The 16,140-nt window shown below is 42.4% G+C and overlaps 1 protein-coding gene across 1 annotated transcript in view; it reads right to left on the bottom strand.

Annotated features, from left to right (window-relative positions):
• LOC124713815 (leucyl-cystinyl aminopeptidase-like) overlaps positions 1-16,140 on the bottom strand; it is a 289,726-nt gene that overhangs the window by 249,513 nt on the left and 24,073 nt on the right. The window contains exons 3-5 of the mRNA XM_047242975.1: positions 8,517-8,779; positions 5,016-5,210; positions 4,499-4,543 (exon numbers count right to left, since the gene is read on the bottom strand). Coding sequence (XP_047098931.1) covers positions 4,499-4,543; positions 5,016-5,210; positions 8,517-8,779 — 503 coding nt within the window. The remainder of the gene's footprint in view (positions 1-4,498; positions 4,544-5,015; positions 5,211-8,516; positions 8,780-16,140) is intronic.

Here is a 16,140-nt window from a genome sequence, read left to right as displayed (position 1 = left end):
GTTGCACAGCTAAGACATGTCTCAATGTCACGCTTCTACAACATATGTGACTGGCTGCAGCCCTATCGGCTGCCGCGTAGAAATAAGTGGCTGTTTCTAGAAGCCTCCAGTGAACTGTTAAACTGGATAACATGCTTAAAGGATGGAGCGAATGAAACTGTTGTAACATGTAAAACAAACGTACACTGTTTTTAATGCGTTGATATATTCTAACTCCAAAGTTTTGTTGAAATTTTTGGGTAGGCTAAGCCTCAAAACCCCCCCATGAACCATGGACCTTGCCGTTGGTGGGGAGGCTTGCGTGCCTCAGCGATACAGATAGCCGTACCGTAGGTGCAACCACAACGGAGGGGTATCTGTTGAGAGGCCAGACAAACGTGTGGTTCCTGAAGAGGGGCAGCAGCCTTTTCAGTAGTTGCAAGGGCAACAGTCTGGATGATTGACTGATCTGGCCTTGTAACAATAACCAAAACGGCCTTGCTGTGCTGGTACTGCGAACGGCTGAAAGCAAGAGGAAACTACAGCCGTAATTTTTCCCGAGGGCATGCAGCTTTACTGTATGATTACATGATGATGGCGTCCTCTTGGGTAAAATATTCCGGAGGTAAAATAGCCCCCCATTCGGATCTCCGGGCGGGGACTACTCAAGAGGATGTCGTTATCAGGAGAAAGAAACCTGGCGTTCTATGGATCGGAGCGTGGAATGTCAGATCCCTTAATCGGGCAGGTAGGTTAGAAAATTTAAAAAGGGAAATGGATAGGTTGAAGTTAGATATAGTGGGAATTAGTGAAGTTCGGTGGCAGGAGGAACAAGACTTCTGGTCAGGTGACTACAGGGTTATAAACACAAAATCAAATAGGGGTAATGCAGGAGTAGGTTTAATAATGAATAGGAAAATAGGAATGCGGGTAAGCTACTACAAACAGCATAGTGAACGCATTATTGTGGCCAAGATAGATACGAAGCCCACGCCTACTACAGTAGTACAAGTTTATATGCCAACTAGCTCTGCAGATGACGAAGAAATTGAAGAAATGTATGATGAAATAAAAGAAATTATTCAGATTGTGAAGGGAGACGAAAATTTAATAGTCATGGGTGACTGGAATTCGAGTGTAGGAAAAGGGAGAGAAGGAAACATAGTAGGTGAATATGGATTGGGGGACAGAAATGAAAGAGGAAGCCGCCTGGTCGAATTTTGCACAGAGCACAACATAATCATAACTAACACTTGGTTTAAGAATCATGAAAGAAGGTTGTATACATGGAAGAACCCTGGCGATACTAAAAGGTATCAGATAGATTATATAATGGTAAGACAGAGATTTAGGAACCAGGTTTTAAATTGTAAGACATTTCCAGGGGCAGATGTGGACTCTGACCACAATCTATTGGTTATGACCTGTAGATTAAAACTGAAGAAACTGCAAAAAGGTGGGAATTTAAGGAGATGGGACCTGGACAAACTAAAAGAACCAGAGGTTGTACAGAGATTCAGGGAGAGCATAAGGGAACAATTGACAGGAATGGGGGAAATAAATACAGTAGAAGAAGAATGGGTAGCTTTGAGGGATGAAGTAGTGAAGGCAGCAGAGGATCAAGTAGGTAAAAAGACGAGGGCTAGTAGAAATCCTTGGATAACAGAAGAAATATTGAATTTAATTGATGAAAGGAGAAAATATAAAAATGCAGTAAGTGAAACAGGCAAAAAGGAATACAAACGTCTCAAAAATGAGATCGACAGGAAGTGCAAAATGGCTAAGCAGGGATGGCTAGAGGACAAATGTAAGGATGTGGAGGCCTATCTCACTAGGGGTAAGATAGATACCGCCTACAGGAAAATTAAAGAGACCTTTGGAGATAAGAGAACGACTTGTATGAATATCAAGACCTCAGATGGAAACCCAGTTCTAAGCAAAGAAGGGAAAGCAGAAAGGTGGAAGGAGTATATAGAGGGTCTATACAAGGGCGATGTACTTGAGGACAATGTTATGGAAATGGAAGAGGATGTAGATGAAGATGAAATGGGAGATATGATACTGCGTGAAGAGTTTGACAGAGCACTGAAAGACCTGAGTCGAAACAAGGCCCCCGGAGTAGACAATATTCCATTGGAACTACTGACGGCCGTGGGAGAGCCAGTCCTGACAAAACTCTACCATCTGGTGAGCAAGATGTATGAAACAGGCGAAATACCCTCAGACTTCAAGAAGAATATAATAATTCCAATCCCAAAGAAAGCAGGTGTTGACAGATGTGAAAATTACCGAACTATCAGCTTAATAAGTCACAGCTGCAAAACACTAACACGAATTCTTTACAGACGAATGGAAAAACTAGTAGAAGCCAACCTCGAGGAAGATCAGTTTGGATTCCGTAGAAACACTGGAACACGTGAGGCAATACTGACCTTACGACTTATCTTAGAAGAAAGATTAAGGAAAGGCAAACCTACGTTTCTAGCATTTGTAGAATTAGAGAAAGCTTTTGACAATGTTGACTGGAATACTCTCTTTCAAATTCTAAAGGTGGCAGGGGTAAAATACAGGGAGCGAAAGGCTATTTACAATTTGTACAGAAACCAGATGGCAGTTATAAGAGTCGAGGGACATGAAAGGGAAGCAGTGGTTGGGAAGGGAGTGAGACAGGGTTGTAGCCTCTCCCCGATGTTGTTCAATCTGTATATTGAGCAAGCAGTAAAGGAAACAAAAGAAAAATTCGGAGTAGGTATTAAAATTCATGGAGAAGAAATAAAAACTTTGAGGTTCGCCGATGACATTGTAATTCTGTCAGAGACAGCAAAGGACTTGGAAGAGCAGTTGAATGGAATGGACAGTGTCTTGAAAGGAGGATATAAGATGAACATCAACAAAAGCAAAACAAGGATAATGGAATGTAGTCTAATTAAGTCGGGTGATGCTGAGGGAATTAGATTAGGAAATGAGGCACTTAAAGTAGTAAAGGAGTTTTGCTATTTGGGGAGCAAAATAACTGATGATGGTCGAAGTAGAGAGGATATAAAATGTAGGCTGGCAATGGCAAGGAAAGCGTTTCTGAAGAAGAGAAATTTGTTAACATCCAGTATAGATTTAAGTGTCAGGAAGTCATTTCTGAAAGTATTCGTATGGAGTGTAGCCATGTATGGAAGTGAAACATGGACGATAAATAGTTTGGACAAGAAGAGAATAGAAGCTTTCGAAATGTGGTGCTACAGAAGAATGCTGAAGATTAGATGGGTAGATCACATAACTAATGAGGAAGTATTGAATAGGATTGGGGAGAAGAGAAGTTTGTGGCACAACTTGACCAGAAGAAGGGATCGGTTGGTAGGACATGTTCTGAGGCATCAAGGGATCACCAATTTAGTATTGGAGGGCAGCGTGGAGTGTAAAAATCGTAGAGGGAGACCAAGAGATGAATACACTAAGCAGATTCAGAAGGATGTAGGTTGCAGTAGGTACTGGGAGATGAAAAAGCTTGCACAGGATAGAGTAGCATGGAGAGCTGCATCAAACCAGTCTCAGGACTGAAGACCACAACAACAACAACAAGCCTCAAAAGCCTCTGAAGAGCTACGCTACTGAGGGGTGGAGAGGGGGGAGGGGCACGGCGGCTACTGGGCTCTAGCACATTACGACTTTCGAGGCACTTCACATTCATGCAGAAGCGGTTCCGATAGCTGTTTGAGATCGAAAAGTTCAGCAAAATGATTGTGACATTTTACATAAACATTTCGTTTTGCGCTACACCTTGCATTAATAATTTTGTTTTTTTACAGATGACGAGGCAGGAATGTATGGATAATACCTAGGGAGATAACTGAAATACGACTTACACTCTGTCGTTGTTTTCTTTTAGCGCTCGTTCGTGATGGCTGGCATCCGGGCAGAAAGTTAACAAAAGCACGTTAACATGCTAGTCGGAGTATTTCTCTGTTTTTTTTCCAAAATGCGATAAAGTACATACGATCCAATTCAGCTCTATAGATCTTTGACATTTGACATCTACATGTAATGTGTAACATGAAGAGTGCTTGTGTTGGCGTAAGAAAGGGGCTAATCGCGGTAATATTGATAGGATAAAAAACACAAAAACATAAATAAAACAATAAATAAATAACGGGTAAATGAACAGAAATTAACCTCGAAAACTATTAGTACTCCTTTACAACGAAGCATTTCAAATTACTCCCAGTAAGTGCAAAGGAATCTCGTCGTGGTTTTAATAGCGATGTTTCCTTACTAGTGCACTCTACTGTAACAAATAAATGCGTACATTTTAACCATATTCTTTATAGCGTATTTAGCAAGAAAATAATTTATAAATCAGGAATGAAATTTTTGTGAAAACAGTAACAGTTTTGTCAGGAAGTTCCACATTAGAGATCACACCGCTGCAGCGTAAATGATGCAACCTACAAAAAAACAGACTTCCCTGTGCACTATACATGATGAAAGACAATCAGTAAGGTACGGTTTTACATACTAATATACATACCTCTCAGTAAAATCTCCACGCTTGTCGGTAGTGTTCACGTCCGCCCTGTAATATTCGTTAATATAAATTAATAATAGCTTGTGACCATCGTAAAGTAGGCATCATTAGTGCTATGACAATGACTAATGCTTATTATTTGGATTCCTTACATTTACACCGGTTAATTGATGTCGTTACTAAAGTGTTGGACGTATACGGTGGCTCTGTATCCAGTGGGACGTCACAAGCTGTATGTGTATGTGTATGTGTGTGTATGTGTGTGTGTGTGTGTGTGTGAGTGAGTGTATGTGTATGTGCGGGCGAGTACGAGCACGTACACGCGGTAAGTAGGATACGTAAAGAATCAGTAATGCATTTAGACCTTTAAATAATCAGTGGCATGTTGCCTGAAACGTTTATATAGCAGACAAGTTTTAGGTTTGGAGATACGTGGCTATTATAGTATCTCTGAATGTAAGTATCATAAGCAGTCCGTATAAAAAAATATATTTAATTTACATTAAGACCTAAAACGTACTCTTCATCGGAGCACTCGTCAGAATAGCTGTCGAAGTACATGGCCTCTTGACAGCTCCCATTCCTAAGGTCACTCGCAAACTCCAATGTCAGCTGATAGAGCTGTCCTTGCTGCAAGACATCAGACAGTTTTACTTCACACCATTCCTTAGGTGACCCTCGTCGTACCTCCACGACGGACACTCTTTTTATTGGCCTGTTGAATAAAGTGTGTTCTTACTCCATGTATCAAGTCAATCAGAGAAGAGCCAACAACAGAACCTTTCTTAAAAAGAAATAATATTCGCCAATTCATGCAACAATGTTTGAAGCATGCGTGAATTGGCCACAAACTGTAAATTAAAGAACTTGTAGTAGTACAGTGAAAGAAGTGTGATAAATTTGCTACGAGTAATACTTGCTCACATCGATAGGTAATTTCGTGCTGTTTTTCCGTTTCTCACTTTTATGATTAATTCTGTTTTCTAATGACTTCTATGTCGTACCAGTGATTGAATCCTAATCTTCGGTTATTAATAATTTATATGTGATTTGAGGTGCTGCCATTGATAAAATAATGAAGCAGGCAAAGCAACACTGGGGAACTGTATAAACACAAGTTTTATACCGTTTCGATTTTTAGTGGCAAAGCTTTAATTCACGTTACTCTCTGTCTAGGGAAAGTCGTCATCATTATTACTCCTGGCGCAAAATTAATATACGGGGTGTCTCAGTTGGAATGGTCGATATTGATGGATATGACAGGAACCTCGTTCGAAGTAAAAAAGAGTAGTAACGAAGGGCTCTAAAACGAATACCTTAAGAGCTATCAACACATCTTCATCTTCGATACTGTGAACGAGTCTCCTCTTTATTATTCGTAAAAAAATCGGTTTCGCCGAGATTGCTTTTAAATATTTCAAATGATTATCGGTTTCGAAAGATCTGTGCTGTCATCATTGGATGTTGTAACATACTAGCTGAAGTTCATGATCTGTACAAGCTTGCAAGCCGCATAGTGATGTTGCGTCATTTTACAATAAATGGCAGCAAGGAACATCACCATGTCAAATATAATATACCAGTAATATAAACACAAATCATGTTGTGCTAATGTCCTAGCGCACTCGTTCACCTGACACAGTAATGATCGCCATTTAATGAACGATAGCACTAGAACATAGCACACTATGATTTATGTTTTATATTTGTGTTATTATATGTTTGGCATGCTCATGTTCCTTGCTGGCTTATTGTAAAATGATGCAACATCACTATGTGGCTTGCAACCTTGTAAAGAACATGAACTTCAATCAATATGTTACAAGATCCGATGCTGGCAGCACAGATCTATCGAAACCGGTAATCAATACAACGATTTACATGCAATCTCGGCGAAACTTATTTTTTAAGAATGGTATAACAATTTAGATCGCCTACAACAGTTGGCCCAATGTCAGACATATATTAATCTATTCTACTCTCTTTGCTTCCATCTTTTGCGAAGTGGTAGCATGGGCTAATACAAGAAAGAAATGTCCACTAAACATGGGCTCTAAAGCACATGCCTTAAGAGCTATGAGAACTTGTCCATCTTCGCTACTGTGAAACACATCTCTTCTACTGAACAAGTGCATTTTGGAGCCTATGTTTACTGGACATATACCTGAATACTGGCCATCCCCAACTGATACACCCTGTATAATACGAGGGTTGCCTAGAAAGTAATCCACCGCATTTTTTTTTTCTCATTCGAAAACAATGCTACGAATGCGAAACGTTACGTATGTATTATTTGAAGTCTCCTGATTTAGCGCGCCAAGTTTCCATCACTTCCGAGAGATAGCGTTGCTGCAGGACAGTTTCAAAATGGCGTCTGTAGGTGATGTACGTCACAAGCAACGTGCTGTCATTGAATTTCTCACTGCAGAGAAAGAAACTGTGGGCAAAGTTCATAAATGCTTGTGCAAACTCTATGGAGCATCTGCTATCGACAGAAGTATAGTTAGCCGGTGGGCACAGAGGGTGAGGTCATCAGATGGTGGTTCGGCAGAGCTCCACGATTTACAGCGGTCGGGGAGACCATCCACGGCTGTCGCACCTGACATGTTGCACCGAGCTGATATTGTCATTCATTAAAGGATGCCATTCGTGGAAGACATTTTGAGGACGATGAGGAGGTGATTCACACAGTGAAGCAATGGCTCCGCTTCCACGACAAGGATTGTACCGACACGGCATACACGCCCTTGTTTTGCGCTGGAGGAAGGCCATAGAACGGGATGGAGATTAGGATGTGTAGATAAAACACCATGCTTTCATGTGGGTAATTCTCATTATGTTCAATAAAGAATTGTTGAAGAAAAAAATGTGGTGCATTACTTTCTGGGCAACGCTCGTAGTATGACACTGTCCGTTGTAATGGTTTCCTGGGCACTTTGCCTAGGTCGGTTTTGCTCTGCTGTTAAAGACATCTAATGAAGTTGCACTTTTGTAGGACTCTGGGGACTATTTGTGTTTGCTAGCATATTACCAGAAGCATTGTCGTTGATATTATCACAGTGCACAGCGGCGGTTCGCCTACAACGTCTGCGGCCAGTGCGGTCTGGCTGTCAGGAGCAGCGTGCGTTCATTACGGAGTTTGGCTGGTACTCTGAAAGGGACTTTCGAGCGTGTGGTGTCATCTCAGTGATAGTGGTCTCAACACTGCGGCAGTTACTGGCAAAACGCTCCCTACTTCCTAGGCGGTTGACTGCATAAGTCATTCTACTCCCGTCATTATGCTTTTCAGTAAAAGGATGACAGAAGAGAATACTGACACCGTACGAAGAGTGCAGTCATGATGGCAGCCAGAAGAAAACATGTCGCGACTATGGATACCAGTGTGATTTCTGTGTTGTAGCGTACCGATTACGTTATTACTAGGGGACTAGGCCTAGTGGACACGATTCATTAATCGAGTTTAATGTATCCAGAAGGCTCACTTGTCACTTGTAAGGGAACGGTTTAACCTGAAGGAAAAAGGAGAGGATAATCTAAGTCCCGACAAGAGAGTGAGCAGGCTCAGAGAAGCAATGGATAGGGCTATGCCAACTGTCAGAGACTAATGATTTCAGTTAGGTAACTTTAGAAAGGACGTCCGCATGCGTTGCAAGTCGTGCCTTCGAAACATAGGAGAGAGAGACAGAGAGAGAGGGAGAGAGAGAAGAACGTTTGAGAATTTAAGTCGTGTCACCTATACTCGACAAAATGGTTCAAATAGCTCTGAGCACTATGGGACTTAACATCTGAGGTCACCAGTCCCCTAGAACTTAGAACTACTTAAACGTAACTAACCTAAGGACATCACACACAGCCTTGCCCGAGGCAGGATTCGAACCTGCGACCGTAGCGGTCGCGCGGTTCCAGACTGAAGCGCCTAGAACCGCTCGGCCACTCTGGCCGGCTATACTCGGCAAATATACAGCAAACATGTTTGTCAGTTTACGATATTTCATGCAACTGTATAAATAATGAAGCTTACCTGTACTCTCCAAAACTATCCGCTGGGTCAATGACTGATATATCCGCTTTTGAAATACTCAAGTTGTCTCCAGCATTTAGAATCACAGTGTTCGTTGGTGTGAGACATGAAATGTTGACCTCAACTCGGCCTTGGAAGTATCGCTTTTCAGGAATAGGCTGCAGCCAAACGTGGTAGCCCACCGGAGTCACATGCCGTGGTAGAAGGGGGCTTTCTTCGATTCCACGTGGGACGCTCAGCGCGCGTTTTCTGCGATTGTGATTCTGAAATCGCATCCTCTTTATTTCAAATGTCAGTCTCATTGAACATAGAAAACAGCTAATGAAAATTCTGAAATAGTAGCTGCCGTGAAAATTGATAGAGTTTTCAAGACACCAAATTACTTTTCAAATATTATTAATCTTTATATTCAGTTACATATTCAATAGATGTGTGATTTACGCAGGGTGGAGAGAAGGCACGGAGGAGTTATAGTTGTGAATAACAATTTTGTTTATGATTAGTTTACATTGATAATTAACAAGCTAAAACCAATAGTGAGAGACTTCCCGTCTTTCCTCAGACAGAACCTCGAACAAAAGAAGAGAGAAAAGAATAAATAAAAAGGTTATTCACAGTTATAATCTCTTCTTGACTTTTGGCCCACTCTGTATTAGAAAGGTGCTTTCCACACTGTCGTCTGCTTTCAAGAGCATGCGAATTAAGTAAGATTGACAACGAAAGAGTGATAAAAAGAAAACTACATGAGAAAATGAAAATTGGCGAGGAGCGAGGAGGACCCGCGCACTGTGTTCCGTATGAGCTTAATTATGTTTATAGACAGTTCACCCACTCCCGGAATCGAGAATCAGAAACCATTTATAGCTGTTATCGACATTGATACTCGCAAGATACCGGTCCCAGGGATTTCAAGACTTTCGAGAATGTTTTAATTTCAAGTTTGAACTCGGGAATCAGATGACAAAAGAAATATTTTTTCGTGTGATGTAACTACAAATTCACAATTTTCGGATTTCTTTCTTTAGTTGTACTGTGAAACCTTGCTTCTATGGGTCTTGATGTGCAAGTTGATCAGTATCAAAATATGTGGCGGAAATGGCCATTACCTTTTACTTACAAGCTTAGATATTTTACACCGCCAGTGTCACGTAGGCCTTGGTGCGTGACATAAATTTCAACTTCGAAAAGTCCACCATTCGTGAGAAAAAGAGGGCTTCATAAACGGACGGAAAGGCAGAAGGTCAGATAACAAATGACATTTTTTTTCGTGTCATATAACTACAACTGCACGATTTCCCGATTTTTTCCTTTGTTTGTACTGCGAAACCTTGCCTCATACCAAATTCTCATTTTAGGTCAACAGGAAGTAGCCTATAGATTTTGATGAGTGAGTTATCGGAATATATGATAGAAATGGCCGTATCTTTTGATGCTATTGACTTAGAAGCTGCAATTTTTCACAGCACGAAAGGACCATAGACCTTAGTATGCCACATAAATTCCAACCTGACACGTCCACCTCTTTCTGAGAAAAAGCGTTTTTAGCAGATGGACAGACAGGCAGAGAGACGACCGGGCAGCATAGTGATCCTATAAGAGGTCCGTTTTTACCGAGGCACAGAAACCTAAAAAAGAGAAAAAGCAAATGAGCGGGACTATCAGCCGGCATAGATTTTTGTAACAAGACAGAAACTGAAACTTCCTGGCAGATTATAACTGTGTGCCCGACCGAGACTCGAACTCGGGACCTTTGCCTTTCGCGGGCAAGTGCTCTACCAACTCAGCTACCGAAGGACGACTCACGCCCCGTACTCACAGCTTTACTTCTGCCAGTACCTCGTCTCCTACCTTCCAAACTTTACAGAAGCTCTCCTGCGAACCTTGCAGAACTAGCACTCCTGAAAGAAACGCTATTGCGGAGACATGGCTTAGCCACAGCCTGGGGGATGTTTTCAGAATGAGATTTTCACTCTGCAGCGGAGTATGCGCTGATATGAGACGAGGTACTGGCAGAAGTAAAGCTGTGAGTACCGGGCGTGAGTCGTGCTTCGGTAGCTCAGTTGGTAGAGCACTTGCTCGCGAAAGGCAAAGGTCCCGAGTTCGAGTCTCGGTCGGGCACACAGTTTTAATCTGCCAGGAAGTTTCATATCAGCGCACACTCCGCTGCAGAGTGAAAATCTCATTCTGAAGACGGAAACTACCTGTAACCTAATGTTACACTGAGCGAGGCGCCGCAGTGGCTAGTACACTGGTCTCGCATTCGGGAGGACGACGGTTCAGTACCGCGTCCGGCCATCCTGATATAGGTCTTCCGTGATTTCCCTAAATCACTCCAGGTAAATGCCGGGATGTTTCCTTTGAAAGGGCGCGGCCGACTTCCTTCCCCGTCCTTCCCCAGTCCGATGAGACCGATGACCTTGCTGTCTGATCTCCTCCCCCAAACAACCCGACCCCTAATGTTACTATGTACGGTCAGTTCGAGGAGATGTGCCTGCCCCGAGTAGACTACGCCTCGCGGATTACTTAAGAGTGCTGGTGAGCGGGCTAGCCTCGGTATGGTTTTTAGAAGGTTTCCCACATCTAGCTACATATATACCGGGCTGGTTCCCGTGACGCGTCTCCGGTATACGCTCCACAAACATTTAGAAGCTGTTCTTACATTTAACCAGATTCTGTCCGGAGAGGAGGGGAAGGGAGTGGAGGGAGGAGGCGGTGAGGATGGTGTCAGCTAGGGTATCCGACCACCAACTGCCACTAACGGTGCCTCCAGCCTTGTTACGACAATGCCGATCCCGTAGTAGAAATGGAAAAAAAGAAGAAGAACAACAAAGGTAGTCACTGTATTAAATAACGATGAACACAAATCTGGTTTCATTGTCATACAGGGTGTTTCAAAAATGACCGGTATATTTGAAACGGCAATAAAAACTAAACGAGCAGCGATAGAAATACACCGTTTGTTGCAATATGCTTGGGACAACAGTACATTTTCAGGCAGACAAACTTTCGAAATTACAGTAGTTACAATTTTCAACGACAGATGGCGCTGCGGTCTGGGAAACTCTATAGTACGATATTTTCCACATATCCACCATGCGTAGCAATAATATGGTGTAGTCTCTGAATGAAATTACCCGAAACCTTTGACAACGTGTCTGGCGGAATGGCTTCACATGCAGATGAGATGTACTGCTTCAGCTGTTCAATTGTTTCTGGATTCTGGCGGTACACCTGGTCTTTCAAGTGTCCCCACAGAAAGAAGTCACAGGGGTTCATGTCTGGCGAATAGGGAGGCCAATCCACGCCGCCTCCTGTATGTTTCGGATAGCCCAAAGCAATCACACGATCATCGAAATATTCATTCAGGAAATTAAAGACGTCGGCCGTGCGATGTAGCCGGGCACCATCTTGCATAAACCACGAGGTGTTCGCAGTGTCGTCTAAGGCAGTTTGTACCGCCACAAATTCACGAAGAATGTCCAGATAGCGTGATGCAGTAATCGTTTCGGATCTGAAAAATGGGCCAATGATTCCTTTGGAAGAAATGGCGGCCCAGATCAGTACTTTTTGAGGATGCAGGGACGATGGGACTGCAACATGGGGCTTTTCGCTTCCCCATATGCGCCAGTTCTGTTTATTGACGAAGCCATCCAGGTAAAAATAAGCTTCGTCAGTAAACCAAATGCTGCCCACATGCATACCGCCATCATCAATCCTGTGCACTATATCGTTAGCGAATGTCTCTCGTGCAGCAATGGTAGCAGCGCTGAGGGGTTGCCGCGTTTGAATTTTGTATGGATAGAGGTGTAAACTCTGGCGCATGAGACGATACGTGGACGTTGGCGTCATTTGGACCGCAGCTGCAACACGGCGAACGGAAACCCGAGGCCGCTGTTGGATCACCTGCTGCACTAGCTGCGCATTGCCCTCTGTGGTTGCCGTACGCGGTCGCCCTACCTTTCCAGCACGTTCATCCGTCACGTTCCCAGTCCGTTGAAATTGTTCAAACATATCCTTTATTGTATCGCTTTTCGGTCCTTTGGTTACATTAAACCTCCGTTGAAAACTTCATCTTGTTGCAACAACACTGTGTTCTAGACGGTGGAATTCCAACACCAGAAAAATCCTCTGTTCTAAGGAATAAACCATGTTGTTTACAGCACACTTGCACGTTGTGAACAGCACACGCTTACAGCAGAAAGACGACGTACAGAATGGCGCACCCACAGACTGCGTTGTCTTCTATATCTTTCACATCACTTGCAGCGCCATCTGTTGTTGAAAATTGTAACTACTGTAATTTCGAAAGTTTGTCCGCCTGAAAATGTACTGTTGTCCCAAGCATATTGCAACAAACGGTGTATTTCTATCGCTGCTCGTTTAGTTTTTATTGCCGTTTCAAATATACCGGTCATTTTTGAAACACCCTGTATGTTTGTGTCAACGGGAGTTGGCAGGCAGCAAAATACGTTTGCTCTCTCCAGCAACTACGGTGCCACGGATGGAAAATCTCAGTTGAGACATGAGAAGTATCAAGAAGGTAAATATTTGTAGTTGATGCGAACAGAAGAGCTTTGGCTTTGGTTTGCATAAACAGTATACGACGGAAGAAGACATGTACTGGGATTGTCTAGTTATCAGTCCGAGTGTGCTTCCACCTCGACACGTGAATATAAAGAGCAGCAGAGCATCATTAGTCATAAGAGCTATAGTCTCTGTGGAATGGGACCCTCTCTGACAGCTACGCGAATTATCGTAATGTAGCCCTTTTTTTAAGTCACCACTTTCGACTTGTTTGATACTGTCCTCCATCATATTTTCTCGTTGTTGTTGTTGTTTTGTGTCTCCCCCCCCCCATCAACCATGGACCTTGCCGTTGGTGGGGAGGCTTGCGTGTCTCAGCGATACAGATAGCAGTACCCTAGGTTCAACCACAACAGAGGGATATCAGTTGAGAAGCCAGACAAATGTGTGGTTCCTGAAGAGGGGCAGAAGCCTTTTCAGTAGTTGTAGGGACAACACTCTGGATGACTGACTGATCTGGCCTTGTAACATCAAACCAACCGACCTTGCTGTGCTGGCACTGCGGACGGTTGAAAGCAAGAGGAAACTACAACCGTAATTTTCCCCGAGGGCATGCAGGTTTACTGTATGGTTAAATGATGATGGAGTCCTCTTGGGTAAAATACTCTGGAGATAAAATAGTCCCCCATTCGGATCTCCGGGCGGGGACTACTCAAGAGGACGTCGTTATCAGGAGGAACAAAACACTGAGCGTGGAATGTCTGACCCCTTAATCGGGCAGGTAGGTTATAAAGTTTAAAAAGGGAAATGGATAGGTTAAAATTAGATATTGCGGGAATTAGTGAAGTTCGGTGGCAGAAGGAACAAGACTTCTGGTCAGGTGAATACAGGGTTATAAATACAAAATCAAACAGGGGTAATGCATGTGTAGGTTTAATAACGAATAAAAAATAGGAACGCGGATAAGCTACTATGAACAGCATCGTGAACACATTATTGTAGCCAAGATAGACACGAAGCCCACGCCTACAACAGAAGTACAAGTTTGTATGCCAACTAGCTCCACATATGATGAAAAGATTGAAAAAATGTATGATGTGATAAAAAAATTATTCAAATAGTTAAGGTAGACGAAAATTTAATGGTCATGGTGGACTGGAATTCTATAGTAGGAAAAGGAGGAGAAGTAAAAGTAGTAGGTGAATACGGACGGGGGTGAGGAATGAAAGAGGAAACCGCCTGGTAGAATTTTGCACAGAGCATAACTTGATCATAGCTAACACTTGGTTTAAGAATCACGAAAGAAGGCTGTATACGTGAAGGAGGCCAGGAGACACTGGAATGTTTCATGTAGATTATATAATGGTAAGACAGTAGAAGAAGAATGGTTAGCTTTGAGAGATGAAATAGTGAAGGCAGCAGAGGATCAAGTAAGTAAAAAGACGAGGAGTCCTTCGATAACAGAAAAGATATTGAATTTCATTGATGAAAGGATAAAATATAAAAATGTAGTAAACCAAGCAGGTGAAAAGGAATACAAACATATCAGCAATGAGATCGACAGTAAGTGCAAAATGGCTAAGCAGGATGGCTAGAAGACAAATGTAAGGATTTAGAAGAATATATCACTAGGGATAAGATAGATACTGCCTACAAGAAAATGAAAGAGACCTTCGGAGAAAAGACAACCATCTTTACGAATATCAAGAGCTCAGATGGAAAACCCTTACTAAGCAAAGAAGGGAGACTTACTTGAGGGCAATATTATTGAAATGGAAGAGGATGTAGATGAAGATGAGATGGAAAATATGATATTGTGTGCATAATTTGACAGAGCACTGAAAGACGTAATTCGAAACAAGGCTCCGGAAGTGGATAGCATTCCTAAAGGGCAAACTGGGCTCGGGAGAGCCTACCATGACAAAACTCTTCCAGCTGGTGAGCAAGATGTATGACACAGATGAAATACCGGAAGACTTCAAGAAGAATATAGTAATTCTAATTCCAAAGAAAGCAGGCGCTGACAGGTGTGAAAATTACCGAACTGTCAGTTCAATAAGTCATGGTTGCAAAATACTAACACAAATTCCTTACAGACGAATGGTAAAGCTGGTAGAAGCCGACCTCGGGGAAGATCAGTTTGGATTCCGTATAAATGTTGGAACACGTGAGGCAATACTAATACTAGGACACATCTGAGAAGATAAGTTACGGAAAGGCAATCGTACGTTTCTTGCAGTTGTGGATTTAGAGAAATTTTTGGCAATGTTGGGTGGAATACTCTCTTTCAAATTCTGAAGGTGGCAAGTGTAAAATACTGGGAGTGAAAGGCTATTTACAATTTTTGCAGATACCAGATGGCCGTAATAAGAGTCGAGGTGCATGAAAGGGAAGCAGTGGTTGGGAAGGGAGTGGAATAGGGTTGTAGCCTAACTCCGATGTTATTCAATCTGTATACGAGCAAGCAGTAAAGGAAAAAAAAGAAAAAAATTGGAGTTGGAATTAAAATCCATGGAGAAGAAATAAAAACTTTGAGGTTTGCCGACGACATTGTAATTCTGTCAGATACAGCAAAGGATCTGGAAGAGAAGCTGATCGTAATGGACAGTGTCTTGCAAAGAGGATATAAGATGAACATCAACAAAAGCAAAACGAGGATAATGAAATGAAGTCGAATTAAATCAGGTGATGCATGAGGGAATTAGATCAGGAAACGAGATACTTAAAGTAGTAAATGAATTTTGCTATATCAGGAGCAAAATAACTGTTGATGGTGGAAGTAGAGAAAATATAAAATGTAGATTGGCTATAGCAAGGAAAACGTTTCTGAAGAAGAGACATTCGTTAACATCGAGTATTGATTTAAGTGTCAGGAAGTCTTGTCTGAAAGTATTTGTATGGAGTGCAGCCATGTGTGGAGGTGAAATATGGATGATAAACAGTGTAGACAAGAAGAGAATAGAAGCTTTCGAAATGTGGTGCTACAGGAGAATGCAGAGAATTAGAGGGGTAGATTACGTAACTAATGAGGAGATCTGAACAGAATTGGTGAAAAGAGGAATTTGTGGCTCAACTTGGCCAGAAGAAAGAATCGGTTGGT

Source organism: Schistocerca piceifrons, chromosome 1, assembly GCF_021461385.2.
Source record: "Schistocerca piceifrons isolate TAMUIC-IGC-003096 chromosome 1, iqSchPice1.1, whole genome shotgun sequence".
Classification (NCBI taxonomy): domain Eukaryota; kingdom Metazoa; phylum Arthropoda; class Insecta; order Orthoptera; family Acrididae; genus Schistocerca; species Schistocerca piceifrons.
This window is presented reverse-complemented; position numbering and strand designations above follow the sequence as displayed.